Source organism: Sus scrofa, chromosome 8 (assembly GCF_054392235.1).
Source record: "Sus scrofa isolate SSC_HxYL_T2T_F1_AM1 chromosome 8, Sscrofa_HxYL_maternal_Yorkshire_Landrace_v2.0, whole genome shotgun sequence".
NCBI lineage: Eukaryota > Metazoa > Chordata > Mammalia > Artiodactyla > Suidae > Sus > Sus scrofa.
The window spans coordinates 118180325-118208302 of NC_139390.1; the positions used below are offsets into that span (position 1 = coordinate 118180325).

Below are 27978 nucleotides of genomic sequence, written 5' to 3' on the forward strand. Positions count from 1 at the left end.
CCTCCGGCTCCCGGCTCCCGAGCCCTTCGGCCTCCACTTCCCTCCCCTGCCCCGTTTCTGGTCACCCCTGCCGGCTCCCCCCTTCTCTCTCGCCGGAGCGCTGCGCTCGCTTCTTGATCGGCCGCCGCGCGGCCGGCTCGGCTGCCCGCCCGCCCGCCACTGTGCAGAGGAGTTTGGTGGAATCTCTGCTGACGTCACGTCACTCCCCACACGGAGTCCGGGCTGAAGCAAGAGAGAGGGATGAGAGCGAGGGAGGAGAGAGAGAGTGCAAGAGCGAGCGAGAAAGCTGGAGAAGAGCAGAAAGAAACTGCCCGTGACGGCTAGATTCCGGAGGCCACCTCGTACCCCTGGACCCCCACGGAACTTGGCACCCTCGGGAGCCCCGCAGTCCTCTCGGCCCGGCTTTCGGGCGCTGGCCGTGCAGCCCGCGCCTCGGCTCGCTGGAAATCTCTCTGGGACGCGGAGACAGCAGCTCTCGCCCGGTAGCCGGTAAGTGGAGGCCGTCTCTCCCGCAGGGATGTGAGATAATGCGAGTTTGGAAATTTGTTCCACTTTGGAGAATCTTCACCCTGGGTGATTTGTGGCTCTTGGGGCTGCCTTTCCCACCGAGGTAACGCAGTTGGCAAACAGACCTTGCAAAGCCCTGTTCCTTTCGTCCCCAGTCACAGACACGAACAATCTATGGGGTGCTGAAGTCGAGTGGGAAACGAGACCAGGGCTGGCATTTAAAAGGAGGTATCTTCCCTTAAATCTCGGTGCCAACACTGCAGGGACAAATCCTTAGACTGAGGATTAGCATTCTCAAGATAAAGGGCCGGGTACAAAGTTTCAGCTACTGGAAGATTAGCCCCCTTCCCATTGTTACCAATTGGGGGGGGGGAAAAAAAAAAGATTTCATCTTAACTGGCAGTTAGTGACCTCTCAGGCCCAAGCGAATTACCTGGGAGCCAGGCCTGGATGCCAAGCTCAAACAATTACTTCGGATTATAAATCCTTTAAATTGATTACCAGTCAAGTCCAATCTTGCACTTCAGGAGATACATTTTAAATGGGTGCAGGGAAGAGGACTATTTTCCAACTGTCCGTAAGAAAAAAAATAAGATTCTGAATCTGAGAAATATGTTCCTCTTCTTACTCTAATTTAATGACTTGACTTTCCTAAGCAATTTAGAAATCAAACCATCGTAGGGCAGTGGATTTTTTTTTTCAGTCTTCTCTTATTTGTGCAAGTATTAGTCTTACTAAAGTGAACTAAATTAAAAAAAACTTTTACTGTCATGAATTAAAATAATGTAGGGATTCATACATTCCAAAATATTTTATGAGAAATTAATTCGATTTAGAGAAATTTCCTTGCATTCTTTTTAGGCCATTAATAAGAATTAAAGATGCTTTTCATATCATTTTGAGAGAAATCCATCTAAAATTCAAATGGCAGTTATATCAAGGAAACAAAGCTCTTAAGCAATATAAATTGAAGATTTCTGTTGACATAACATAAAATAAGCATCCAAGGCTTCAATAATCGAACTTTCCCTAAAAATGAAATAGCGACTTCATATATGGAATGTTTTGCTCTACCTCAGCAAGACTACCCTTAAATTATTCAGGTGCTTTGTTCCTCAAGTTGAGCATATTTGTCCTCAAGTGTTCCTAAAGCATCAATATTAATTGGCTTAAAAGAAGGCTTAAACTGGTAAAATACAGAACTCTGTTAAGCAGTATTTTAATTTCCTTAAATGATTACCCACTGCAAATTAATTTACTGACTAATCTCACTAATTTGGTTCATTTAAAACATATGTTCTTGCCATGTTTATTTTTAAACTTTCCTTTAAAGATTTTGTTAGAGGGTAACAATGTGAATGGAAAGGGGGAGAAATGTGAAAGGATGTGGAATTATTAGGACTATATACCATTCCTGCAACTTCATCTTATGGCAACCTGCAGAAATTATTTTCAACTGAATTTCTATTTCTTAGGGCTTGCCTGCCTGCCTGCCTGCCTTAGCTAGTGTGGTTCAGAGTGCTCATTCAGTGTGGTTCACAAGGTGTGTAGTGCTTTTTAGTGCACTCACAATAGAAAATTCAAGTTGGCCAAAACAAGATTGCCCTGGCACATACATTCCAAGCAGCACATGAACTTTTGGAGTGAGAACAACTTCCCAACAGGAAAAGTTGCTCATCTTAATTTTTGAGATTAGCCATTGAAGCCAGTCCCTAAAACCGGTGGGCAACTTTGTCTTATAAGACTTGTCTTGACAGGGCAAGTTTAAGTATCAGCAGGCGGGAATTGAAGGTCTCTTTTTAAAAATTATCTTCCCAAGTTACTTAGACTCAGTTATTCCAGTAGGCCTGGTCATTATATGAAGGGGGAAAAAAAATGCAGGTCTCAGGACTGATTTTGACTGCAAAATAAATCCCCAAGATACAAGGACATGTAGGAGTGAGCTAAGAAACATGCCTTGACCTTCTTTTCAGTCTTTAGAGAGGAGTTCTTGAAGATTTGTTTTGTATTGCTTTGTTTGGTCTTCAGCACTGAAGCTTGGGAGTGGGGGGAGAATGTGTAATAATTGACCGACTTTACACTCAGCGACTGGATCTCTTTCTTTTGTATATTTCACTATTTTAGAAAATGAAAACTATTTGCAGTTACCATCTGCAAAGCTCTGGCTACCGGCTAATAATGCAGCCAGTTCAGAAGTTTAAAAAAAAAAAAAGATTATCAAAATGATGATGACATGCAAATTTCCCCTGAAATTATCATAAGTAAACATTTGAAGTCTGGACTAATAAAATCCCATCTGTGTTACTTCATATCGAGTTAGTAGAAAGCTGTGATAATGAATTTTGTAATATCTCACGAACAGACATCTCAATCAGGGACTAATCCTGTGATTTTACTGCAGAATCACTAAATCTGGAGCCGCCAAACTGCTACTTCTGGGCCCCCGGGCCCGCAAGGATCGGCAGAGCCCCCGCCTGCGTCCACGCTAGCGGCTGGGGGAACCGCCTAGCGGTCCCCACCTTTGCATCCCCACGTTGCCGCGCGGGGCAGCCCTTCCTCTAGGCTGAGACCTTGGCGGGAGGCCCCTGGGCCCCAGGTCCTTCCAGGAGAGACCGAGGAGCAGAGAAATGCGCCTCAGTCCAGAGCCAGACCCCCCAGCTTCCCGCCCAGCCTCTGCCCCTCGAACGAGCGGCCGACGCCCGCCCCCAGCCCCAGCCCTGGACCCGGGCCGAGATGGGCCCTCCCGCCGCCGGCGTACCCTGGTTAGCTTGGAGCGAGGCAGGCGCGGTGATCCAAGGGGCCTGGGGAGCTGGGACCGTCTTTCTTTTCTTCTGTCTTTAAAGCAGCCGCGGCTCTTCTACCCACCCAGACAGAGCCCCTCGCCACCCACCTCTCCCGGTTTGCCTGTGGCAGAGAAGGAGGCGCGTGTTAAACGCTCGGCTCGCTGCGTTGTGGTTGGAAATTTGCAGAAAGATTTGCTTTGGGGAGAAGAGGGAAAATTGGGGGAGCCGTTCTCTCAGAGCTCTTTCTCTACCCTTGGCGGGTAGAAAACCCTCCGGGGACGTTGCCCCCGCTCTCCTCCGTCTCACTCAGTCTACCCCGTTCCCCTGCTCTGAGATCTTAAATCATACTTTAGGGTAAATAAATGGCCGGGTGAGTATCTCCAGGGGAAAGTGTGGCTAAATATGGAAAAGTGGCTCCTGATGGAGGAGAGGCTCGAAGCCAGCTCGCTCCTGGAGCACCCTAGGCCGAGAGCCTTGGAGTCTTGTTCGGTTCAGAATTACAGAAAATCGAGGGGAGCTGCTATCTAGGACAGGAACAAATTGACTCTGACACTTTATAAATGTTTACGGAGCTTCAACTAACGGCCAAACATTGCGCTGGCCTTCGCACACAGCTCCCCAGAGAGAAAGTCCTTTCCTCTCATCCCCAAATTTTGCATCTGCTAAGGCTGTCCTCGTGTTCAGACGGGCTTTTTAACCCCTGCCACAGACACCCTTGTGAATAGTTCCACAGCCTGGGTTCCCACAACACGGCGGCTCTATCACCCAGAGCCCTTGGGCCCTTGCGCTGCAACTCTGGAGGGAGATTCCCCCTCCCCCCTTGGTAAACAATCAGTCCGTCGTCCTGGACCCGGGCTACAGTGGGGATGAGGAGGCTGGGCAGCTAGAGGCTGTCAGGTTCCAGAAACACGCCTGAAACCTAGCCCGGAGAAGGCGCCTAGGAGCTGGGTGGAAGTTGTTAACCCCACAGGTAGTCTCTTTTGAGCCCGCCCGCCCGCTCGCCCGCCGCCGCTTCTCACAGCCCTCCTTCTCTTCTGTTTTGCAGATAACGGGGAATGGAGACCAACTGCAGAAAACTAGTGTCGGCGTGTGTGCAATTAGGTAAGAGTCTTTTCTTCTGCCAGGGTCACCCGACGGGAGATCGCGCCACGCGAGGGCGGCGAGAGGGCACCGGTCCCGCAGCGAGGCCGCGCAAGGGGCGCTTCCCCGGAGGGGCCGGCCAGGGCAGGGTGGAAATCAGAACCGGGACGCCGGTGGCCTCGCCCTGCGGGGGGGGGGGGGGGGGGCTGTGGCCAGGGAGGGAGCCGCTCGCCAGGCCTCGCAGCTCCCGGCCTTCGCCTCCCCGCGGGAGCTGCGGGCAGCAGGGGAGGCCGCGAGAGAAAGGGCCGCCTTGCTCCGGGTTGCCAGAGGGCCCTCCGCTCTTTCCTCTAACTGGGTCTTTGCTCTTTGTCCTTCTTTCTCCTCCGTCCTGCCCCCCTCGCCCACCCCCCTCGACCCCCGCTACTTTCCGCCGCCGTCCGGGGCGTCTCGCACCCCGCACGTGGGGCGGGCGCTCGTGGCCCAGGCGTGCAGCCAGCGGCCGTTGAATGCCTCTTCTCCAAAGACTCCGACATCAAAAAGGTCGAGTTCACAGACTCTCCCGAGAGCCGGAAAGAGGCAGCCAGCAGCAAGCTCTTCCCGCGGCAGCATCCCGGCGCCAGTGGTAAGGCCGGGAGCAAGGCGCAGGCCGCGCGCTAGACACCCGCCTCCGGGCCTCCGGGCCTCTGGGTCTCGGGTGAGGCGCGCGCCGGCGAGGCCGCCAGAAGGGGCGCGCCTGCTCCGAACTTAGACACTTGGCCTCGGGTTGGGACGGGAAGCAGCCGTCCAAGGAACGTTAATTCCTTTCTCCAAATTATACTGCACTCCTGAGACCCATCACCTCTCCCGCTCGCTCTTTCTCGCTCTCTCCTGATGATCTCCTGATGTGTGGCCTAAGCTACCCACACCCCGACCTACCTCGGCGCCGCTTGCTGGCGTGGAAAAGTGGTCCAACAGCGACCTCTATCGCTCTCCATGTCCCACTGCACAGGCAGCACGAGCAGGGCCCACCGTGTCCCCGCCGCCCTTGGTGGCGCCCGGCCAGGGCTCGTGGGTGCGGGGTTTACCGCGAAGGGCCAGCACGCGAGGCTTGGGCGGGCGTAGGTTCGCCCCGGCAGCGAGGCGGCGGAGCTGACAGCCCTGCAGAGCCCGAGGGCAGCGACTGCGCGCAGCCGCGGAGGATGGAATGGAGTGTGGGCCGGTGTCGACCGACCGCGAACCTACCTGTTGTGCTGGTTGCAGGGCCTCGGGTTTTGGTAATGTGGTTGATAGTCTGGTTTCAGTCAGGATGAGTCAAGTGCCATTGCTGCTCAGTGTCTGCAGGTGTGTGTAAAACTTAAAACGTCTTCTACCCGTCGTACAGACTTTTGATGAATTCAAATGTATCCTTTGGGGGGAGTGTGTGTACTTGAGCGGGGAGGGAATATGGGAACAACCTTTCCTTTGGAATACATGAAAACTAAAATTTACCCTTCCTCTCTTCTCCGTGTTTTCCAGTCTCCTTAATAAATAAGTGTCCGGCCTTAGGAGGTTGTTGACCTTTGATAGTGTGAGGCGATAAAGGCCCCCCTAGCCCTTGGCCCCTAACCCCCTCTTTCCGGATTGAAGTGTAAGGATATAAATGTAATGTGTGCTAGAAGGGGGCGAGAGGACCGTGCCAAGTAAGCAAACCGTATCTCTAAGAAGAAAACAAAGGCCCCCGCATTGGGGTTTCCCAGTGAATCTGGGAGAAAGCATCATTTGTTGGAATAAAACGTCTAAAGTGGTGTGGAGCAAAATGGCTTCGACACTGTGCAACATCGCTAGTCGTCCTGCTGGGCCAGTTAAACGCTCACTTGTCTGGGATTAACCCCATGGGGTTAAATGGGGCCATGCAGAGATAACGTCGGGTGATTTCTGTCATTAAGATTGTGTTAAATTCTTCTTCTGTTTGATAATCGGTCGTAAAAATAAATTATTACACCGGAGTATGTTTGGGATATGGTTAAAAATCAAGAGCAGCGATGACTCCCGCGGAAAATGCTTTGTGCGGGTTCAGCCCTGGCTCCTTTTAACCCTATGGGAGAGGGGAGCTCCCCAATCTCGTTTCGCACCGCGCGGGCTGGCCACAGCCCTGCCCGGGCTGACATGTCTCGCTGCGCTGGGAGCGGAGAGATGCAAAATATCTCCACCCACTCCCACCCAGGGTTTTCTTGACCCTGGCGACGGTTTCTGAGGACAGGTGGCCTTCCCGCGTGCTAGGGCCCCTTGGAGGAGAAGCCTGAGGTGGGATGGTGGCTTCCTGCGTGAGCAAGGAGTGGCAGAGAGCCGGAGAGCCCTGTCCCCTCCTGTCCCCGTCTGAGTAGGCGCCCCTGCGCCAGCGCTTTTGATAATTAATAAGTTTAAAGAGAGAGAGAGAGAGCTAGAAATAATAAACGATTGTTTTCTTAACCATTACTTTCAGGCCCAGATTATTTCAGTGCAAGGAGAGGCTGTTCCCCACATAGCCAATAGTCTGTATTCTACCTTTTGGACGGAAAAGGAAAATTGCTGCCCAAACATGTTTGATGCCATTAATTAAGAAGAGACACGTGATAGGAAAAAAAATGCTGAAAATCATGATTGTATTGGCTTTTAGGGAATAGAGTAGACCCAAAATGTCACATGCAAGTGGACAAAGCTTTAGCACTGAGGAAGGAAGGTTGCCAGAGCCCCCTTTACTGGATATAAGTGAATTGAACTTACTGAATATGCAAACTCCTAGCTACAGCCTGCTTTTTAAAAGAGATGTTTTCTCCTTAATTTCTTTATAGTTTTTATTTGCCTTTAAAGGAAAAAAATGTTTACAATGAGAAGCGATTTTTGAGAAGGCCCATGATGTTCTCTCCCCACCCCTCACCACCGCCCCAACACGCCTCAGCCTTGAAGACCGAAAACCTTCCCTGGGTTGTCAGGGTCGACCTCTGGGAGGCCGGGGCTCTGCGTCCCTTCCTGTCCTCTTGGTGCATCCCCACTGGGATGACCCAAAGCCTGGCTTGAACCCCAAAATGGTTCCTCCCTAAAGCCAGGAGCTTGAGAGAGGGTGGAGAGAGGAGTGGATGGGTATGACAAGTGAAGAGAGGAAGAGCTGGCAAGTTACACAGTATTTCCACCCCCACCCCCACCCCCGCCCGCCTCACAGAAGGGGCAGCGCCCCCGGAGAACGTCCCCCTAGAGCAGTGGTCCTTTTCTTTTCCTCGATTTGGATGTCCCTAAAGGAGCCCCCATTTGGTGAAACTCAAAAAATAGTCTTGACCTTCAGGAAGAGGATGAACTGGTCTTCCCCGGGTCAATAACCTTTGAAGTTTCGAGGCAGTGGCTCTGGATTCGAGGCTGTAATCCCCCGAGCTACCTCCCGTCGGTCCCCGCGCCTGGCTTCACAGCCAGACCTGGAGCGGGTACCGTCGTCTCCCCCAGCGATGCCATTAATTCTTTAAATCATTTTGGCGAAGTGGTTGGGCTCAAAGTGTTCGACCCGGGCCTCTGGCGTGCGCAGACTTCCTTCTCTAGGGACAGGGACTCCAAGGCCCTAGTGGCGACACACAAACCATGTCCCGTGGCAGCAGCTGGGTCTCAGTCTTCTTCAGAGGACCCAGGGTAACCCCCACCGCCTTGACAGCCATAGAGCCCCATTCATTCAATCACCAAATGTTTGCCAAGCATATACTACAGGGATTCCTAATGTGCCTTTCCCCCCCCCCCCCCCCCCCCCGCCACCCAAAGCAAATCATCCGATTTCCCTTTGCCGTTAGGAGGCGACTTTAAAACTGACAAGGAGACCTGGAAAGCAGTCCTGACTACCTTTAGCAAAACGCAAACTGGTGGTGTGTGGGGAGGCCGCTAAGGCCTGAGCCCGATGGGAAACGCGAGGCACGGAGGGAGGCTGTTTAGAAGAGTGGACCGCTCTTGGTGCGAAGCCGGGGCAGGAGACCCGGGCGTGCCGAAGTGGAGTGAGGTCTGAGGGGCAGGGGGAGCTAGGGAAGGAGAGATTTCCTTTTATTTTTTTTCCTACCCGCACGCCACCTGCGCCAGATCTGCAGTTTATCTGCAGAAGCTGCCTCTCCTTTTCGTGGTCCCCCCCCCCGCCCCCCCGGAAAGGCATTTATCCAAAGGTCCTTGCAGATCCCCGCTCGCAGAAGTCGTCTTTCTTTACAGGTCGCTTTGCTCGGTCTAGTCGCGGTGCACGCTCAAAGTTTCGCTAGGCTAGTTGGGCTGTTATCCCGCACCGCCCGCTGTTAATATATGCAGCAGTTGTTAGAGCGACTCGAGGGAAAAGGAAATGTATAACGAAAGCTTATTCGTGAGCAGGAATATACTAATGGAACAATCTGATGTCTTCTTAATCCTATGTAAAAAGCTTTGTCGTCTTCCTAATATTGACTGAATGGGTAATTAATGGCTCTTCATCTAGGCGAATACCCTGTAATCCAAAGATAGGCAAAAGACAACAAGCCCAAGGTACAAGACAAAAGGCCCAACTGCGGCCGCCACCCTCCTCCCTCCCACCCCCACCCAAGGTCTTCAAATGGGCAAGTTTCCTCTCCCGGAGGGGAAAAGGCAGGAGTGGGAGAATATACGTACCTTTCCTGCGCTAGACTAGGCTTAACCGGAGAATCTGGCCACCAGCTCAGTTCTCCACTACTCAGTCTTCAGTCTTCCTCCCCACCCCCATTCCTTCCCTGTGCGTTTCCGTCTTCCCAATTCCTCCATAAAGACTCCCCCACTGTGGCCCTGACGAGCCTCTTTTCCCCTAAGGCACCCCTCTTTGATGTAAGAAAGCGACTGATAACAGGACCCTCAGAAGACCCAGGCAAAGGATGGAGCTCCTTACTGATCTAGATGGAGACTCCTTCCTTTTACAACCCAAAGGAGACAGTATGTGAGGACTAAGGCAGTGGGGAGGGGAGGGAAAAAATTAATAGAAGGAGAGAGAGCAAGCACAACTGCATATATGTGTTAAAGAGCGATCAGGAGTGATGGAGTCAACTTCATTGTGAGGATCTGACATGAAGAGTGCCCAAGATTCTCCCAGCATGTTTTTAACAGGCTGACATTTTAATTTAAACCTTTAGGAGTAATATATTACTTGGGTTACTACAATGAGGTGGGTTCCTTTTTTTTTTTTTTTTTTTTTTTTTTTGTCAGCTGACAGCTTTTAAAATATTATTTCACTAGGGAAATAAAAGCTTCATCTCAGATTATAGGTGGGTATTTTTGGATTTATGTGATTTATGGTCACCATGACAACTAATGCTGAATGTTAGCTACCAGCATGTCTGGGAGAGGGAAGACAGAAAGAAGGGGAGCAAGAGAAACAGAAAAGGAGATGGACATGAGCTGGGGAGCAAAAACAGAGAAAAGAGAAAGGCAGAGAAGTGTTTTAATTCACTTTTTTTTTTTTTTTAAGTGACTTTAGTTAGTCCCATGTCACTTCTGTCTCTCTGGACCTAGATATTGATGTTTATCTCATTCCTTTATCTCTCTCTTACCCCCATACACAAGTATACCATTCTCTTTATTTTACTTTTCCATGAATAGTTGCATTCTGGCATTAAATGAGTGCCTAATAAACCTATAGCATTAACAGGCATCACAGCACGTGGGTTTGGTGATGGCAGCTTGTCTTCCCTGGCCTGCTCTAATCCCTCCCTCTTCTCTTTACCTGCCAGTGTGGGGTGAAGAGAATCCCCCAACCAGTTACCCCAAACCTCAAATGGTTCTGTTTGGGACTGAAATATGGGTACAACTTGCAAGGACCCAGAGAGGGTGGCTATTGCTCAGTCCCTCCACAGACTTCTGATTCAGAAGAGAATCTGCTCCTTTTTACAAATCTGTACTTTTTTTTTTTTTTTTAATTCTATCTAGGGAATGGGGAGGGGCGAGATCAGCTACAGTAAAGCCTTTAATTTCTGGGTTCTTTGGATTTAAGGCTGGGGTGGGGGGACAGCAAAGAGCCCTTTTCGCCTTGATGTGTGTGTGCGGAGAAAGACAGGCAAGGCAAGGAGGGGAGGCAGGGCCCTTCTCGGACAAGGTGCAAGGTCTCCATTTGACCTCTGTGCCTTACGATGCATGCTCCTGCACACATACACTCATGCCTATCACGTGCCTCCGAGCTGAGTCCAGGCAGGCCTCGTCCTTGAGCTGGCCTGGACCCGGAACTAGATTCCCACCCCTCTATGGCCTGACAGTGCAGGGACCAACTGAACTATTGTCCAGGTGAGCTCTGAGGCCAGATTTTCCCCCTAAAAGTCATAATCCCTTGGTTGGGTCCCAGCTCCTATCCTGGCCACTGCAGTCAGTTTGGCAGCCTTGCCCAACCCATCTCACTGCAATGGCCAGAGGGCCTTTGTGCAACTAACACTAAAAACTGTGAAATTAAATAAGACTTTAAGACTGGTAATCAGTGGCAAATACCAGCTCAAAACATGCCTGACCCCGTGTCACACGTTTCCCTCCTCAAGGGTCTTTCTTTGATAGAATTAGCAGGAAAACCCCGATGGAAAGGATCCCTGGTATCTAATGAGTGGAAAACCTAAATCCAAACTGGGCTTCCCATCCTCTCCCCACCGCAGCCCTGTAGCACCTCCAGCTTCCCTGAAGTGGACTACACTGATTTTTTTTTTTTTTTTCCCTCTGGATTGACAATTTCTGTGGTGGAGGCTAAAGTCATAGTAATTTCTAAAACCAGTTAAAGAAGAGTGAGTGCCCGGGGAGGGGGAAGGGGGGCAACCATAGTGCTGAACTCACAAAATACCTAAGATTTCCCTACTTCCAACTGCTTTGTTATCCTTACTGCCTATACCTATATAACTGTGCACCCACAAGGGGTTTTTGTTTTTTTCTTTCTTTTTTTTTTTTTTTTTTTGTAGATTAAATCTAAAAATTGCCCACCACCACTACAGTTTTCACTGAGAAGTTTTTCTTGGTTCCCTACTACACACCTGCTTTTCCTATCTAGACATTTCATGTTGGCATCCTCCTACCACCCATGGAGTGAACCCTGTTGGGCCTGGAAAGGGTGTCACTCAATCTCAGGAGAGAGTTGAAACTCTGCCTGGAAAAATACACAGAAATCCACCCCCCCCCCCTTGAGGAGGGGGGTATTGGGGAGATCCATATTATGTATGTGTATTTCTGTCTCTAGATAGATATATGCATTCATATATGTGATTTTATTTGTACTTAGCCAGAGTTCTTCAAATAATTTATCTTCATTCTCCACTTGATTTTGCAGTGGATCAAAATGGTTTAAGATTCTTTATCTTCTTAGGCTTTTAGGCTGATCACCAGCACTTCCAGCATTTCCCACACTTTGGCACTATGAGGAGCTGTCACTTGCCTTGGGTTTTTCACCCACTTTGGAGGCTGGTTTGGGTCCTTCATACATGGGTATTTGCCTTGAGGAAAGTTCTGTTAGTCAACAGAGCCACTAAGCTTAAATCAGAATTCCATGGGTTTAGTGAAGGATGGACTTGGAAATATATACGGCTCTGTGAAGCTTCTCAGCTCTTCTGAGTAAGGAATTTTGAAAACCACTCAGAGCCTCCACCAAAATTGCAACTCCAGGGTTTGAATTTTGAAGAAACAAGGAAGAAAGTATGCTCACAATAGAGGAGAATCTTTCCTTCTTTGATGAGATGGAGTTTCTTTGTGATATGAAGGCTTGAGCGTGTAATATTGTGGGGATCTCAGCTATGCTGAGATTTCAAAGAAGATACTGGAATATGATTAGTAAACATGTTGGGCAGAAAAGAGCTGGATTCATATGACTCAGTTATAGGTCATTGGCTGGCAGTGCAATGGGAGGAAATATTTACTTTACATATACACTTTATGATCTTGGGGGAATTAAAGGAAATTCAATAAGAAAATGACTAGAAACATTTAAAACCCTTATTTAAAAGACTTAAGCAAATTAGAGTCTTATCAGATTAAAAACCACTACAAATGTAAGAGCATTGTCTTCGGTGAAACACTGTGGGGTCTGAGAAGGAGATTCTCTGCCAAATCTCAGGGATAAAATGCGTCATTTAAGCACCAGATAATGAGCAGAATGTAAATTAATTTAACCTTCTTTACCAATAGGCTGCTTATGTAATATGTATAATTTAGTGATAAGATTGCTGGACCTAATATAGCTGGATGTATGAGCCTCCGCTAATGCAGGCCTGCCACATGGGGATGTGTTCTGCTCTGAGCAGGTGTGTGTATATGTGGAATGGGGTGAACTGAAATAAAAGGTTAAAACCAGAAATGCCGATTTAAAGCTTACTCTGAAGAAAGTTCCTCCTTGCAGCTAAATTCTTCTTAAAGTTGGATGATACTTGTGGGGAGAGACTGAAGAATTCTCATTTGGTTCTTCGGACTGCTCTCAAGCTTGTTTAACATGGGGGAGGAGTTGTAGATAGGGTTTGGGGGGTGGGAGGTGGGAGGTGGGAGCGGGGCAAAGGAGACACACATAGGTTACAAATATATTTGTAGTCAGCTTCATCCGCTCTGCCCCAGACTTAATAAGTTTCCCAATCTTGGGAACAAGGACAAGGAGGGAGTTTTCTGAAGATACCTCATACTGGCATTGCAAATCATTGACTGTAATGTCAAACAAATACACATTCAGGGATGATAACACTAACTCCACAATAAAGCAATCGCCAATGCAGAAACCCAGAGGAGATTAGTTTGCGTTCTTCAGCTGACCTAAGCCAGAGGACAAAAGGACTTTCACAAATTATTTTGAATGATATCTTTGGATTTCTTTAGTTTCTATGGAAATAGTAAAGATTTAGATGTCCGCAAAGGTGTTTTTTCCTTTTGTTTTAAATAAATGAACAAGACTTTTTCTAGCTGAGTATTCTCCTAGGTTTTTGCCCTTAGCCCACCAACCTATTGCCTCTGCCTGCTTGGACTGTAATAATTCAAGACAGCCTTGAGCTCCCTAGGAATAGAAAATTACTTAAAAATTATCCTTGAAATTGGTTATTTGGCAACATTCTTAATTGTATGGAAATTCATTAAAGCATATTATATATATAATTAGCTCAAGGTTGTTGATTCTACAGGCTTTATGGATTTGAATCTGATTGATAATAAAGTAAACAAGAGAGTCGAATTTAAAGCGTGGCTCTCTCTGGGGTTAGGACAAGCTTAATACAGTGTATAAGGAATTTGAAAGCTCTAGGATATGTGTCTTAATCAACCTTAAGTAGAATGGATAAGCTTTCAGCATTTTGAAAATGCTGGGTTAGGGTTTCTATTCTATTGTGCGTTTTCTGTCTGGGGACTAATAAGCATTACAGAGAACGTGATCTGAGGCGACTTTTTATTCTTGTATAAATCCAGAGTGACCCACCAAACAGTTGTTCGTTTAAAGTCAAGGTAATTTTCTTTTGACGGGTCCATTTGCTTCTCGATTTCTAATTTATTAGCCTCTCTTCTCAGGGCTCTGTCTTCTTTGCAATTAAAGTAAAGCTTCTTTAGATTAGCTCCGCAGCGTTCACTTGACAGTCTGTTTGTAAAATTTAAGATCGGAGAGATGATTTGTTGGTGTTTTTAAATTTTTCTGCTTTTAAGTAGTATGTCTCCTTTCCAGACAAGGGGGAGAAAACCACCTCTCGGTTGGAAATAAATGTGAGACACAAAAGGAAGGGGGGCCGGGTGCCTTGATCCTTGTACCTCTCAGCCTTCGACCTTTCCGCTTCTTTCTGATGAGCCTTTTACTCCCAGCCTCATCTTTTCACCTCCTCGCCAGAACTAAAAGCCGAATCGTCTTTGGCCGGGCCAGAGCAGAATTCCCGAGAGCCGGCGGGTGTAGACTGCGGGTACAGCGAGGTACTAGTCCTGCCCCGCACAGCTGATAGGTGCAGCCAAGGAGTCGCCCTCCGCCGCGGCTCGGGGCCTCCTGATTGGTGCGGGGCCACGTCACTCCGGCGGGCGAAGGGTCTGTGAGGAGGCGGAGGCAGGGAGGGTTGGGGAGGGCCGCGGCGGAGTGACGTCTCGGCACCAGGAAGCCCGCCTCTGGTTTTAAGATGTTAGGCCAACAGGGAAGCTTGGAGCCGCAGATCTGGTTCGTCGCTCGCCTGGGTGCTGGGAACTGAGCTGCGGCGAGGCCGGGCTCGAGCTCCACGGCCCAAGGGGGTGTGCGTGTGCGCACCGCGGAGGGTGCGCCCAGAGGCCCGCGCCGCTGCAGCAGTCGCGGGAGATCTAGTATCAGCTACCTGTCCCTGTCACTCTTGACACTTCGCTGTCAGTGCTGCTGCGCCGGGGGCGGGCAGAGCGCTATTGGCGTTAGCCTTCCTTATTGGAGGGGTTCTTGGGGGAGGGAGGAAGGAAAGGGGTCTTTGCCCACTCTTGTTTCGCTTTGGAGCTTGGAAGCCTGCTCCCCAAAGACGTTCGGAGCTGCGCTCTCCTACCCACAACCCCATGTCTGCGTTTGCCCGCTGACTTTCGGCCGCCGGACCCTTTCACTTGAGCCTTCCGAAGGGAACCCGGGCGGCTCGGCTTGAGGACTCTGCGGGAGTTGTGTACCCTGGCTCTGCCCACAGCGGCCGCGGCGAGGAAATTCCGCGCCTAGAGCGCGAAGCCGAGCAGGAGGCGGCAGCCACGCGACTTCGGCGGGGCGGCAGCCCGGGACTGGTAGGGCGGCGCGCTCCCTCGTCCATGAACTGCATGAAAGGCCCGCTGCACTTGGAGCACCGAGCAGCAGGGACCAAGCTTTTGGCCGTCTCCTCGTCCTCCTCCTCCTGTCACCATCCCCAGCCGCTGGCCATGGCTTCGGTCCTGGCTCCCGGTCAGACCCGCTCCCTGGACTCTTCCAAGCACAGGCTGGAGGTGCACACCATCTCTGACACCTCCAGCCCCGAGGCCGCAGGTAAGGCGCCGCGCGGCCCCGCACAGCTCGGCCCTTCTCGCCTCCAAGGAAGTCGGCCCCTCCTGGGGGAAGTGTGGTGGGAGTGGTCGTTCAGCTGGCTCCCTGCAGAACTTCCGGAGCCAGGGTTCTGTTGACCCCCGCGTCCCTTTCGCTCTGCCTTGACCGCGCGGCTGGGGTGGCGCGAATCGCGCGAGCCGTTCTGCCGCTCTTCCTATTCCTACCCTGGCTTCCCTTTTCGTTCCTGGATCACAAAAATCTCGGCACCTCCATTCGAGGACCTTCAGAGGCCGCCCCTTACCCGGTCCTTGTGGTGCTCTTGGCTTTCAGCTCCCAAGAAGCTCCGCTTGTTAGAAAAACATTTGTGAAACTACGCACCAGAAGAACAGGAGGTTTTTCTAAAGAGCGGAGGAACTTGGGTGCCTCGCTGAATCCCAAATCTACTTTTCCTAGGCTTCATCGAAATCTGAGCTTTCTACAAGGGGAATCTGTAAAACGCGCGCGTGTGGCTGCCGCGGGAGATTTGTTGTGTCCGCGCAGAGGCGTATAAATATACTTGAAAGCACGGGCTATAAAAATGAATGTGCCGTCGCAATGAGATAAACATGTAAATAAAACGTGCGGCGCTGGGGGAGGGGAGGAGATGGGGCGCGCACACTCACACTCACATCTGCACACCCCGCAGACGCAGCGCTTTCCGCGCACCGTGCGGCCGCTCACACACTCCTCCCCGCCAGGCAGCTCATCTCTTCCCCGGCCCTCCGCCGCCTGGTTCACTTGCGGTTCGCGGGTAGCAGGTGGGCATGCTGACGAGAACCTCTGTGTTTCGTTTTCAGAGAAAGACAAGAGCCAGCAGGGAAAGAATGAGGATGTGGGCGCTGAAGACCCGTCCAAGAAGAAGAGGCAACGGCGGCAGCGGACTCACTTCACCAGCCAGCAGCTGCAGGAATTGGAGGCCACTTTCCAGAGGAACCGCTACCCGGACATGTCCACGCGTGAAGAAATCGCCGTGTGGACCAACCTTACGGAAGCCCGAGTCCGGGTAGGAGTCCGCACCGAGCTGGGGAAGGCGCTGCAGGGATGCCGGCCCTGTAGATCGGGAGGGCGTGTGGAAGGCGGCGCCTTAAGGGAGGACTCTGGTGGGGTGCCTTTGCGAAGGCTGACGGCCTCCCGGCCGCCCCAGTTGCGAGGTTACAGCTCCCCCTTTCGAGACCAGCCGCCGGCCTGGCGCAGGCGCCGGGAGCGGGCCCGGCTCACCGCCCCGCCACCCAGCGCGCTCCTAAGCCGGCCGCGTGCATTCCCCTGCATAGCGCATTGTGTTCCTGGCCTGCATTCGCCAAACGAGCGCTAATAAAATCCCTCCAAGGCCAGAAGCCGATGACAGGCTCCAACCTGTGCGCCTTTAACAAGGAAAATCCGCCGGAGACACGCAAAGGTTGGCCCTCTCAGGAAAACTTTCTCGCGAGGCCTAGCCCAGCTTTTTCTCCTTTTGGTTCTCGGCCGCTACACTGTCTTTGCGGTTGTTTGGCCGTTCAGGTCTCTCCCCCACCCTGTCCCCTGGTTTTGTGATCCGCGTAAGCAGTTTTAATAACACAACTGCTATCCTGCTAGTCCTCTTAGAAAAGAAAAAAGAAGAAGGATTTTTCGATTTGGTTTTATTTATCTTTTCTCATAAGATTGTTACCCATAGCTTTCCTAACAATTATAATAGTTTTATTAGAGAAAGGGCTTACCTTTTTAGCAAATCTGTCCTTTATAGGTTGACAAAAATGAACTTAAAAATAAATTACCTGGTAGCAACATCCTGGTTTTTGCTGGTCAGTAGAAAACTCCGAATTTGTTAGGATTCTGGAAGCAGAAAACATACGTAGCAGGATCCAGAGGTTTTGCTGTTAGGGTGGGCGGAAACAACTCTGGATAGAAAAGGAGCCCCTAGTTAGAGCAAACAGGAAGAAGAAAACACTTATAGAGATAACGATGAAATGAATAAAGACCAAAATGCGCTCCCAAAGCAGAGGGAATGGAGGCACTCTCTAGGTGGCATCTGTGTAGGGAACGAAGCTATGCTGATGGATATAAGAGCCAGGATGAAGTTGCAAGTGGTTTTAGTTTAACTGCGCAGAGCTACGTTCAGGCCCGGGCCTCGTGGTTTTTGCGCAAGGTCAGTCTTTCCTTAGCTCTCCTGCCCATCTGGGGAACGAGCCTCTCACGTACTCGTGTCGCCTGGGCAAAGTTTAGACGGCCCAGAGTAGAAATGACAAGAAACTGTAAAGAAAACACGACCTACGGGTTCTCAGGAATGCCTCGGAAAAGCCCTCCCCCGCCCCCGTTCGGCCGTCCCTCCCAAGCCCCCTGCCGCCGAAGCGCTCGGCTCCCTCCGACAATTCCTTCCAGGATGGCTGCTGGTCTGGCGGAGCGGGGAGTGCAGCGTGCTTTTTATAGCAGTAGGGCGCATAGAGGAAGGGGGGTAAAAAGGAAATCGAGAATGAAAGGGAAAAGGGGGGAAAAAGCGGATTAGGCTGCTGGGCCTGGCTGAGATGTGTAATGTGAAACATCACCGGTGTCAGCTCGGAAATCTCGGGCCAGGCCTCGCTCCAATACACAAAAGCCGCCGTCTGGGGCGACGGGCGGGCCCGATGTGGATTGAGAACGGGGTTGCGTCGGGGCCACCGGACGCAGGTGGGGGCTGGCCGGGCTGGGCGGCCGCCCGCAAAGCCCAGCAACCTAGCCGGGCCCAGCCCGAGCAGCGCCGGGTTTGCGGGCCTGGCCTGGGGTAGGCGGAGGGTGCAAAAGGGGCGACTGAGGGAGGGGAGGGCTGCAAAGAGACTTGTTCAGGGTTCCCGGAGATTTACACGTCCGGGTCGTGGAGTTTAATGAGCTGTCGGGGGAGGTGGTCTTTCGGTTTTTATTTGGTTATTTGGCAAGGCAAGGAGGGGGTTCGCCCGCCTGGTGCCTGTTGAGGGCGCACGTTTTGTGGAGTAGGGGGCAGCAGTGGAGATCCGAGAGGGGAGGGAGGAGTTGTGGGAGAGAGCGCGGGCCTCCCAGCCCCTTGTCCATGTCACTGAGCCTGTGGCTTTGGAATGCAAGCAAGTTTGCAAGGTGGTCGGGGAAGGGTTGGGCAGAGAGCCCGCTGCTCCGCGTTTATTTTGCAGTAAGTGTTTTTGGCCCTTGAGGAGGCCCTGGGTTAGTGAACAAGGCACCCGCAGGCCGCCGGGCGTGGGCTGGGGTTTTCGGCACAACTCAACAACTCAGAGGCCGGCCTCTCAGGCCCAGCTGGACCTCGGCGGTTGGGACCGAGCTCTGGCAGCTTGCGGCTCATGGACGTTGGGGGGCGGGGGGGAGGGGTGGACTGTGGCAGCGAGGAGGCTGTGCGCGTGTGTTGAAGGGGGGTGGCCCCACTGGTGCTTTCCGGGATCAAGGTTTTACCAATCTGACCCGTGGTGTCTTTTTGCTTCCTTGCCCTCCACCCCCAGGTTTGGTTCAAGAATCGCCGGGCCAAATGGAGAAAGCGAGAGCGCAACCAGCAGGCTGAGCTGTGCAAGAATGGCTTTGGGCCGCAGTTCAACGGGCTTATGCAGCCCTACGACGACATGTACCCAGGCTACTCATACAACAACTGGGCGGCCAAGGGCCTCACGTCGGCCTCTCTGTCCACCAAGAGCTTCCCTTTCTTCAACTCTATGAACGTCAATCCCCTGTCGTCGCAGAGCATGTTCTCCCCGCCCAACTCCATCTCGTCCATGAGCATGTCGTCCAGTATGGTGCCCTCAGCGGTGACAGGAGTCCCGGGCTCCAGCCTCAACAGCCTGAATAACTTGAACAACCTGAGCAGCCCGTCGCTGAATTCCGCGGTGCCGACGCCCGCCTGTCCTTACGCACCGCCAACTCCTCCGTACGTTTATAGGGACACGTGTAACTCGAGCCTGGCCAGCCTGAGACTGAAAGCAAAGCAGCACTCCAGCTTCGGCTACGCCAGCGTGCAGAACCCGGCGTCCAACCTGAGTGCTTGCCAGTACGCCGTGGACCGGCCTGTGTGAGCTGCGCCCACTGCGCGGGGATCCTAGGACCGTGCCAGATGGGGCAATTCTGCCCTTGAAAGACTGGGAATTACGCTAGAAGGTCGTGGGCACTCAAGAAAGGGAGAGAGAAGATATAGGAGAGGAAAGGAAACCACTGAATTAAAAGAGAGCTCCTTTGATTTCAAAGGAATTTCCTCAAAGTCTAACATCTTTCACTAAAAGTATTTCCGACAGTTCCAAGGACACACACAAATGTTTGACTGGATATGACATTTTAACATTACTATAAGCTTGTTATTTTTTAAGTTTAGCATTGTTAACATTGAAATGACTGAAAGGATGTATATATATGGAAATGTCAAATTAATTTTATAAAAAGCAGTTGTTAGTAATATCACAACAGTGTTTTTAAAGGTTAGGCTTTAAAATAAAGCATGTTATACAGAAGCGATTAGGATTTTTCGCTTGCAAGCAAAGGAATGTATATACTAAATGCCACACTGTATGTTTCTAACATATTATTATTATAAAAAAATGTGTGAATATCAGTTTTAGAATAGTTTCTCTGGTGGATGCAATGATGTTTCTGAAACTGCTATGTACAACCTACCCTGTGTATAACATTTCGTACAATATTATTGTTTTACTTTTCAGCAAATATGAAAAATGTGTTTTATTTCATGGAGTAAAATATACTGCATACAAATTGGCCTGGATTCTTTCTCCCCTCCTCTGTCACCTGGCCAGGGTTCCTCAGTCACCACTTCCTAAACAAACCAATTCCCTCTGCCTAGTTAAACACACAAGGCAGCAGTACTTATTTAAATTTGGTAGAAATAAATTATAGCCATTCATCAGAAACTAAAAAGGAAAAAAAAAAAAAGACACTCTTGGGGGGGTGGGGGAGGAAGGCTTCAGAATCTGCTGTTGTCTCCCAGATTTTTCTTTGGCTTAAACCCAAAGGGTTCCATTATTGCTAGCAAATAACATAAGAAGGAAAGAGCAAAGGAGAAGAATATTTAGAAAGTAGGTTAGCATGGAATGACTTTCAAGTTTACTCCTTTGGGGAGGGGGGACCTGAACATCTAGTAAATCGTTTTGGAGAAGCATGTGTGTATGTATACATGTACAGTTTATATACATTACTCTCAAGAGGACTGTCTCTATAATAAGTTTACAAGGAAACACCTCCAGTTCAAAATATTTAGGCCTCCACGTTTATCTTTCAGGCTTAAGTAGAGAGATTCTTCATGTTATATTACATTACTATTTCCAGATACTTTAGAGACATTAAAAGAAGGGGGTGGTGGGAAACAACCACTCCTAATAACCACAGCCCTTTAGTTTTTCAAAGGGCCCAGGGGTTGAGAGGTTAGAGTGGAGTTTCCTGAGTCTTGTCGAGCAATATGTAGTTGAGGCAAAGGTCATGCTCCCCATGTTTTGTTTTAAATAATATTGACCCATTAATTCTAAACCTGCTTGTTCCTGAAATTATACAGGATTATAGTTTGCAAACGGCGGGACAATGAAGCAAATCAAGATGAATTACAGCCCTGTTCTCCCTCCCATCTTCTGACAACTAAACGGGGAATGAGGTCGGTGTGAGTGTTTAAAAGAACTTTAAGCACCACTCTTCCTTTGTTGGTGGTTGTCAGCTTTTTTTTTTTTTTTTTTTTAATGTGAAATTTGATTTTGTAACAAATAGTAGCAAATAGGACTTAGTCCCAAAGAATTCATCACCGTGGCGCAAGGGAGGTCGGTGTGTTGGGGGTGGGGTGGGGGGGAGTTCTGAGGCCTTTCGCTATTGGGGTCACCGCCCCCGTCCCCCGTGGTGGGCCAGGACAAACACCACCCCGGGGAATCAGAAGCAAAAAGGAGACGCCGCTTTCCTGCGGCCCAGAAAAACCTGTGTTTTTGCGCTTAGGTTGCTTTTAACTGACTGAAACTTTACCTATAAGATTTTGGAGCTCAGACACTGAGTCTTTGTTCTGCGTGAACTGCTGCTGCCACTTAAGAGATCGCAGATAATGTCCCCGATTTAAGATCAGTGCTTAATGCACATTAACTTTCTTTCTTTCTTTCTTTAAGCTCTGCCTCCGACCTGCGGAGGGATCACGCGGCAGTGGAGGGCAGATAAAAAGCCCTTTGGACGAGGGTCGCCTCCGTCCTTGTTGTTCACTTGGGAGCAGTGGAGAGGAAAACGGTCCCCACGGGCGGACTTTGGCTTCTGGAGCCGCGGGGCTCATCCGTCCAGGCCTCCCGGAGCCTCTGCTGGGTATAGGGGGAGGGGCAGCGGGGGAGGGGACTGGGAGAAGGGATCTGGGGACGGGGGGCTGGAAGCGCTAAGGAGACCTGCTGGGAGGATTTGCGTCAGCAGGTCCAAGAGAGACTTGGGAGCGCTGAGTGCAGGAGGTGGATCTCGGCCTAGTTTGCTTGCAGAAATAGAACTGTATTTCGAGGAAATCAATCAATCTGCAGGAAACAAAAATGGAAGTCGAGGTTTGGGAAGAGTTGTCACTTCCCCGACTCGAGTGGTGCGGGCCAGGGGCGGAGACTTGGGGCCGCGGAGAGGCCCTTTCTCCCACCTCAGCTCGTTCCCAGACTTCCAGAAGGGAGAAGTACCCTCCTCACCCCTCTTCTTCCCCACACCCGTCCTCGCTCGCCCGCCGGCCCCTTTCCGCACCTCCTTCTCCCCTCAAGTGAGAAAAGCCTAGTTCCCGAGCCGGTGTACGCGGTTGCTTTACCCCTCCCCGCTCCCACGCGGGTGCCCCCTCCAGCCATCGCTACTGCCACCACCTCGGTTCCACTCAATCGATTTTTGCTGCATGTCAACACTTATTCCCGGTGAGTGTGAAGGTATTTTTTTCCTCCTTCTCTAGGTCTCTTAATGATTTCTGAGCTAGTTGTGTATTAAAGTGCTTAAAGGAACCTTTAAGGTAATCTATAGCGTGAACGCCAACCTCCTGGGCTTGGGATCAAAGATGGCGAGCGGGAGGTCGGGGCCCCAGGAGCCCAGGCCTCCCAGGCCTTCAGCTCCCCGCCGCCCACCAATGTGCGCCCAGAGGCTGGGGGTGGTGGTGGTGGGCGGTGGGCCTAAGACGGGAACCCCGCGCTGACAATTCGCAGTCTAGGGGCTCTCCCCCTGCAACCCCCCTCACCTGTTACTCTAGTCCTTTTTCTGGCCTGTCCTCGGTTTTTAAGTTTAAAAAAAATAATAATAATAAGACTCCTAGCCTCTTTCTTGCCCTAATACTGAATTCAAAGTGGTGGAGATCTGGGGAAAGGTGGATAGAGCCCACGTTTGTCTCACTTTACCCCCAGTTCCTAAATCTGAGTTTTACTGCTCACGACATGGTTAGAAATTTAATTTTTTAAAAATACGTTCGGCAGTCCGGGCCTTGCAGGAGGTTTGATTAGGAGGCAAACCCTCCTTCTCTCTCCCGGTTCTTTCTCCCACCCCCACCTTCTGCCTGCGAGGTGCTGAAACCCAGGAGTCCCTTTATGAGTGCAAAAGCAACAACAACAAATTAATGGGAAAAAAATAAAGAGCGTCTTTAAAGTCCCAATATTCCTCGAAAGCCCCCATAAATTAACCCTACGAAGAGCGGCGAGTTCTTTTAAGGCGAGTCTATAAAAACCTGGCGCGATCTCGAAGGACGACCCTCCTCCCCCAACCCCCGTCGAGAATTTGACCAAACAAAGGTCTGTCCTGCAATCCACATCCTAATCCACGGGCGCCCTCGCCGCCGTCGCCAGGGATCCCCAGCCTCCGGCCGCTCACAGACGCGGCTACACTAAGAGTCCCAGGCTCGCCGACTTAAATTTTTGAGAGAGGAAAGAAAAAAAAAAAAAAATCATCAGATCAGAGGCCTTTATGAATATAGAGCCCTTATTGATTGTCTTATAAAACCCCCTTGCAAGCTGCAGTTAAACTAAGCACACAGGGAAGCCAGAAACGTGGCTGACGGAGGAAAGAAGGGAAGAGAGGTCTCGAAGTAAATGGGAGAAATTTCTTACAGCAGATTTTCAGAAGGACATTTAGAGAACTAGTCTTCCTCTCCCAGCGTCCCTAATCTGACAATTTCACTTTAACTGAGCTTGAGAGAATGATAATTGAAGAGGAGATTTTTTTTAAATGGGTTAAAGTAGAAACACGATTTTAGACACAATACTAATTTACTTTTCCAGGTTTTTACTTTGATCTTAAAACTTTTTTTTTTATCACTCACCCTACCCCAGCCCCCCAAAGGAGACCTTCTCATTGTTGACTTTCTATTTGAAAAGATAGAAACCAGAATTGTGTGGGGGATGCACAACTTCATTCACTTATGTGCTGAGTATTTTATGTATTTATGTAAATGTTGATTTTAGATTTTATTTGAAGATTAGAGAAGGGCTGCAAGAAATAAAATATCCCATTGAAGATGGATTTAATTCTACTCAAGTACCTTTAAAAAAATCATTGCTACTGCTGCTGTAACAATGCATTGTTAACAGTTCAGTGGCAGTTGTGGAAACTAGGAGATACTGGAGGCTAAAGTCATTCAGCCAAGGAATGACTAAAAGAACCTTCTACTTTTAAAGGGGAAAAAAAAGCTTAAAAACATTTACTGAATATATGATAAAAGTGTTTACTTTAGGGGGTTATGCGGGGGGGGGGCGCATTTTTTTTTCCTTCCTCAGGGCTAAGAGAGGGTCAGACTCACTGGACCCTCCTGGAGTAGGAGCAGGGTGTGTGCCTGCATCCCCTGACTTTGATGGAACTTTTCAGAGCCAGTTCCCCTATTCTATTCTTCCTGCACATGTCCAACTCTTTGCTTTCTCTGTCTTTTTCTCCTCCTATATTTTCCCTCTTCTGTTTTCTTTATCCACTCCAGAGTGGGGTTTTTGTTTACTTGCCTGCTTGTTTGTTTTCCTGTCCCATCAACTTAGAAAATGGCCCGCTGATGATGTGACCCAGTGTACCAGGACTAAGGCTTGGGGTGGTTTCCTTAGAATTCCAAGACTCCTTCTACCAATGCCTCCTCTGACCAGAAGCAGCAAAGTCTTTCTGCCTCCATCAACAGTTTGCAGCGGCACCGGACCCCCTGCACGCAGTCCTGGGCTGGATCCTTTATCCTTGTCCCTCTGGGGAGATGAGACCAAGAGCCGCTTCCACTGTCCCAGAGAAGACAGTGGAGCAGATACGGACGGAATGTGACTTGGAACCCCGGTTAGTGGCAACCCGGTTCTTGGGCTCTTTCCTCCGTTCTACTACTGTCAACAGCCCCCTCAACTCTGCTTCCCTAGGCGGGTATCTGGGTGAAGTTCCTGCACTCAGTTGAAGCTTGGTAGCATCGTTCTCGGTCCTCCCGGATGAACTGGCAGGGCCTTCCCTAATGTCACTTTACGCGGCCGCCTGCGCTGGGTTGAAGGAGAGTCTCCCCTGACTGACTCGTCCCGCTGCGTGCAGGCGCAGGAGGGGGGAGAGCCGATGGGGACGACCCTGCAGGCCGTCCTGAGCGCCACAGACGGGGATTTACCTGCCGAGTCCAAGGCGACAGACAACAGATCACTTTGTTAGAGAATAAGATAATATCAAACAAAAGAAAGTAAAATAAAACCCTTCTTATGAGGGCGCTGGGCCTCGGGCGATGTTCATTCCCAGGGTTCTACAGACCTCAATGCCTCCACCCCCGCCTAAAATCCGCGAAATCGCAGGAGCCAGTCTTATCTGCCGAGGCAGGGCCTTGTTTGTCATTTCTCTGACAGGGGGGAAAAAAATCCCTCCTGCAAATTCTGGGCGCGCAGCTTCCCTCCCCAGCTGGTGACCCTCCTTCCCCCGTGCAGCTCCGCCGGCCTCTCAGCTGCCCTTCGTCAGGAGATAGCAGCCTGGACAGCGAACCGGGACCTTCTGGACCCCCGGGTTTAGCCGGGCCACGCGACCCAGCCCTTAGAAGGACCTGAGGTGCCGCGGCTCCGCCTGACGTGCCCCCAAGGGCGGCCTCGCCTTGGGTCTCCCTGGCCGCCCGCACGGCACAGGCACGACCGTGTCCTACGCTGTCTACTGACCACAACAGCTGCTTTATCTTAATGTTCCTTCTTGGCCGGCGACGTGGGAGAAGCGCGGTGGCAAGACGTGCCGCCTCGCATTACCCTGACGGTATTTTCAGAGGCACCCGGAGAAGCGGCGGCCCAGGGGGCAACCTACGCACCTCCGGGGACTCCTCTCGGGTCCCGACGCTGGTGTTTGCACGTCCCTCCGGACAACAGCACTGAAATCTAATCCGCAGCTGCCGCCGAGCGCCCACCTCCCGCCTTCCCCGGCGCCCCCAGCCCGCGCGGCCCGGGACCTGCATCCGAGCCCGGCGGCCGGGGCTGCACAGCCCGCCCTCCGCGTCCCACTGGGCCGAAGCGCCAGCCAGCGCTCCCGCCGCCCCCACACGCGCCTCTCCCGGCCTGGGCGGCGGCGTCGTGGGCGGTCGCGGCCTGGCCAGGGCGCGGCCTCCCGGCTGCGCCTCCAGGGACGCGCGCTGGGCCCGGGCCACTGACAGCCCTGCGTCCCTGCCCTCTTGATGTCAGCCTAGGGAGTCCCAGGCTGGAGGAGCCCCCCGCCACATCGCCCTCCCCCTCTCTGGGGCTTGTGCGCCTTCACTCCCCAGTGGCCTTATACCTTGAATGGGTAGTCCCGGCCTGCCTCCCTCGAGCTGCCTCCCGAAGCCCTGGGGTTGAACATTAACCCCCCGGAGCTATAGAGTGGGGTAAAACGTTACATATAAAAATGAATCATCTATCCGATCCTGGAAGAGAGCACCTATAGCGAGCTCTGCGCCTAGAGCTGCCCCAGCCTTGCCCCCGGCAAGAAGCACCGACCCTTCCGGCAGCCACCGCCCAAGGACCGTTCGCCTACCCCCCGCTGAAGCCGAGTCGGGGCAGGAGGGTTGGGGGTTCTCAGACCAGCCGGGTAGGCTGATGTTTAGGCCTTTTAACATTTGTGGTACACAGAAAGGTCTGGAACAGCTTTTCCTCTCTTCCAAAGCTTAGTGCAAGCAACTGCAGTTCTAGGAGGAGACGCAGCCCTCAGGGTCGAACACTCAGGATGAACGGTCGCCTCTGGGTATCAGCCACCAGCCCTGGCGCTCCGGGCGGACCTTGGGAGGCAGGGCCGGGCGGGTAGGGAGTGGAGCGGGAGCGGACTAACAAGGGTGGGAGCTGGAGGGGAGGTGCGGTGGGCGGCGCAAGGGGCCTGGGTCCTGGTCCCCAGGCTGAGACCTAGCGCAAGCCACGGCCTGCGGTCGGCCTGAAATCCCAGGCTCAGGTCCCACCCCACGTCCCGCTTGCCTGGGCCCTGCCTTTTTCCTGCTCAGACCTATCTGTTTCTTTAAGCATAAATGATAGAACTTTACAATGGAACTTCAGCACTGATTTATGTGCTAGACCCAGGTACGGATTGGAATATTCAGAACTTATGAAGAGAGAACAGAGCCGGAGAAGTAGTGGACTTCCCGAGTTCTTGTGCCCTCACCTGGAAACACCAGCAAAATCCCTGAATAGGAAGGTGATCCTCTCTGCATCCCTGTTTCTCTCCCTGGGTCCATCCTCCCCTTTTCCCTCTCCCTCTTTCAGGAAAAGAGATAAAGTGAGTGCAAACAAGAGGAGGATGTGATGTTACAAGAGTTGTCTTTCAGGAATTGCCAACCCGTGTTCAGAGTAATTCTTGTACCTCCTAAGAAGATTGGTTTATTTCTATGCCAAACAGCTGCTTTACTCAAAATAGAGTGGCAGACCCATAATAATCTCTCAGATCATATTTTTTGAACAAGTAACCTACCCCCTTTGCATCCTCCCTCTGACCTGTTCATTGAAGCAGCATAATTTTTACTGAGAGCATTCACCCGAACCTTTGTTTTTAGGTGTGTGATAAAGTAGTTGTGGTGGTGTGGATGTATGGGGTGAAGTCTGCATCACTCCATTATGCTTGTGTTCATGTCTTAGCTTCTCCAAAGGCCACTGCTTCTCCTTCAGTGTGTTCACAGCCTGTACAGTGATCCCGAAAGTTTCAGGGGACGAGGGGAAGATGGCAACTGAGACACGGGGGAACAGGTTTTTCAGGGAATCAGTAGGCATCAGGCATATGGTGAGTACTATGTTATGTGTATTAGTTGGACATTAATCAGTTCCAGAAGAAACGGCTTTGAATTTAAGATGTGGTTACAAGATGCTTCATGTAGTGTCACTGTTCTAACTTCAGTGCACACAATATTCAATGTGATTCCCATAGATCAGTACAGCCCAAGTTTGTCATCACCCAGCTGTATCAACCCTCTTCCCCAAGAAAAAGAATTGACTCACATGTTCTACAGTTAGCTCCTCAGAGAGAATGAACTCATCAAAGCAAAAAGAGGTATGAATCACACTCAGTTGCCCTCCAGTGACTCGAAGACACAGAGAAACATAGATAGATAAAGGGCATTTACTTGTAAAGGTGTGTGTGGTTAGGAAAAGGGGTATTATAAAGGGTACTGCAGTGCTCACTCAAACTGTCTTCTCCCCCACCAAATTACCATGTTATCTGACACCCTCAATCTATTTGTGTCCTGGGTAACAGACAGTTTGACCAAGAGGTCATAGACTAGAGGGCTTGGGTGATTGGAAACAAGTTTGACAAGAAAGGAATCTGGGTGGGGTGCCACAGTGGAGGTGGAGAGAGGATGAGGCCACAGTGGCTGGA

The 27978-nt window shown here is 51.0% G+C and overlaps 4 protein-coding genes and 1 long non-coding RNA gene across 13 annotated transcripts in view; 3 read left to right on the forward strand and 2 right to left on the reverse strand.

Moving 5' to 3' along the window:
- The window catches only part of LOC146401004 (uncharacterized), a 161259-nt gene extending 143960 nt beyond the window's left edge, over positions 1 to 17299 (reverse strand). For all 5 annotated transcript variants that reach the window (XR_014813204.1, XR_014813201.1, XR_014813203.1 and 2 more), the window contains exon 1: positions 17040 to 17299. This is a non-coding gene — a long non-coding RNA (uncharacterized LOC146401004). The remainder of the gene's footprint in view (positions 1 to 17039) is intronic.
- Positions 1 to 27978, forward strand: part of CASP6 (caspase 6) — a 1021045-nt gene that overhangs the window by 186265 nt on the left and 806802 nt on the right. The window lies entirely within an intron of this gene.
- Positions 243 to 19974, forward strand: PITX2 (paired like homeodomain 2). Of its 4 annotated transcripts, XM_013978953.3 has the most exons (5): positions 243 to 489; positions 4336 to 4391; positions 4855 to 4992; positions 16086 to 16291; positions 18723 to 19974. In XM_013978953.3, the coding sequence occupies exons 2-5, from the start codon at positions 4346 to 4348 to the stop codon at positions 19284 to 19286; spliced, it is 954 nt and encodes a 317-aa protein (XP_013834407.2). In that variant the 5' UTR covers positions 243 to 489; positions 4336 to 4345; the 3' UTR covers positions 19287 to 19974.
- LOC146401005 (uncharacterized) lies at positions 21463 to 27374 on the reverse strand. The gene is made up of 5 exons (XM_084971135.1): positions 27149 to 27374; positions 26121 to 26229; positions 25921 to 25996; positions 25463 to 25830; positions 21463 to 21740 (listed from the first exon to the last, which is right to left on the reverse strand). Exons 1-5 carry the CDS (start codon positions 27372 to 27374, stop codon positions 21611 to 21613), a joined length of 909 nt encoding a protein of 302 aa, XP_084827261.1. The 3' UTR covers positions 21463 to 21610.
- ELOVL6 (ELOVL fatty acid elongase 6) overlaps positions 21876 to 27978 on the forward strand; it is a 465493-nt gene continuing 459390 nt past the window's right edge. For both annotated transcript variants that reach the window (XM_084973203.1, XM_084973195.1), the window contains exon 1: positions 21876 to 22112. The gene's annotated coding sequence lies outside the window, so the exon portion shown is untranslated. The remainder of the gene's footprint in view (positions 22113 to 27978) is intronic.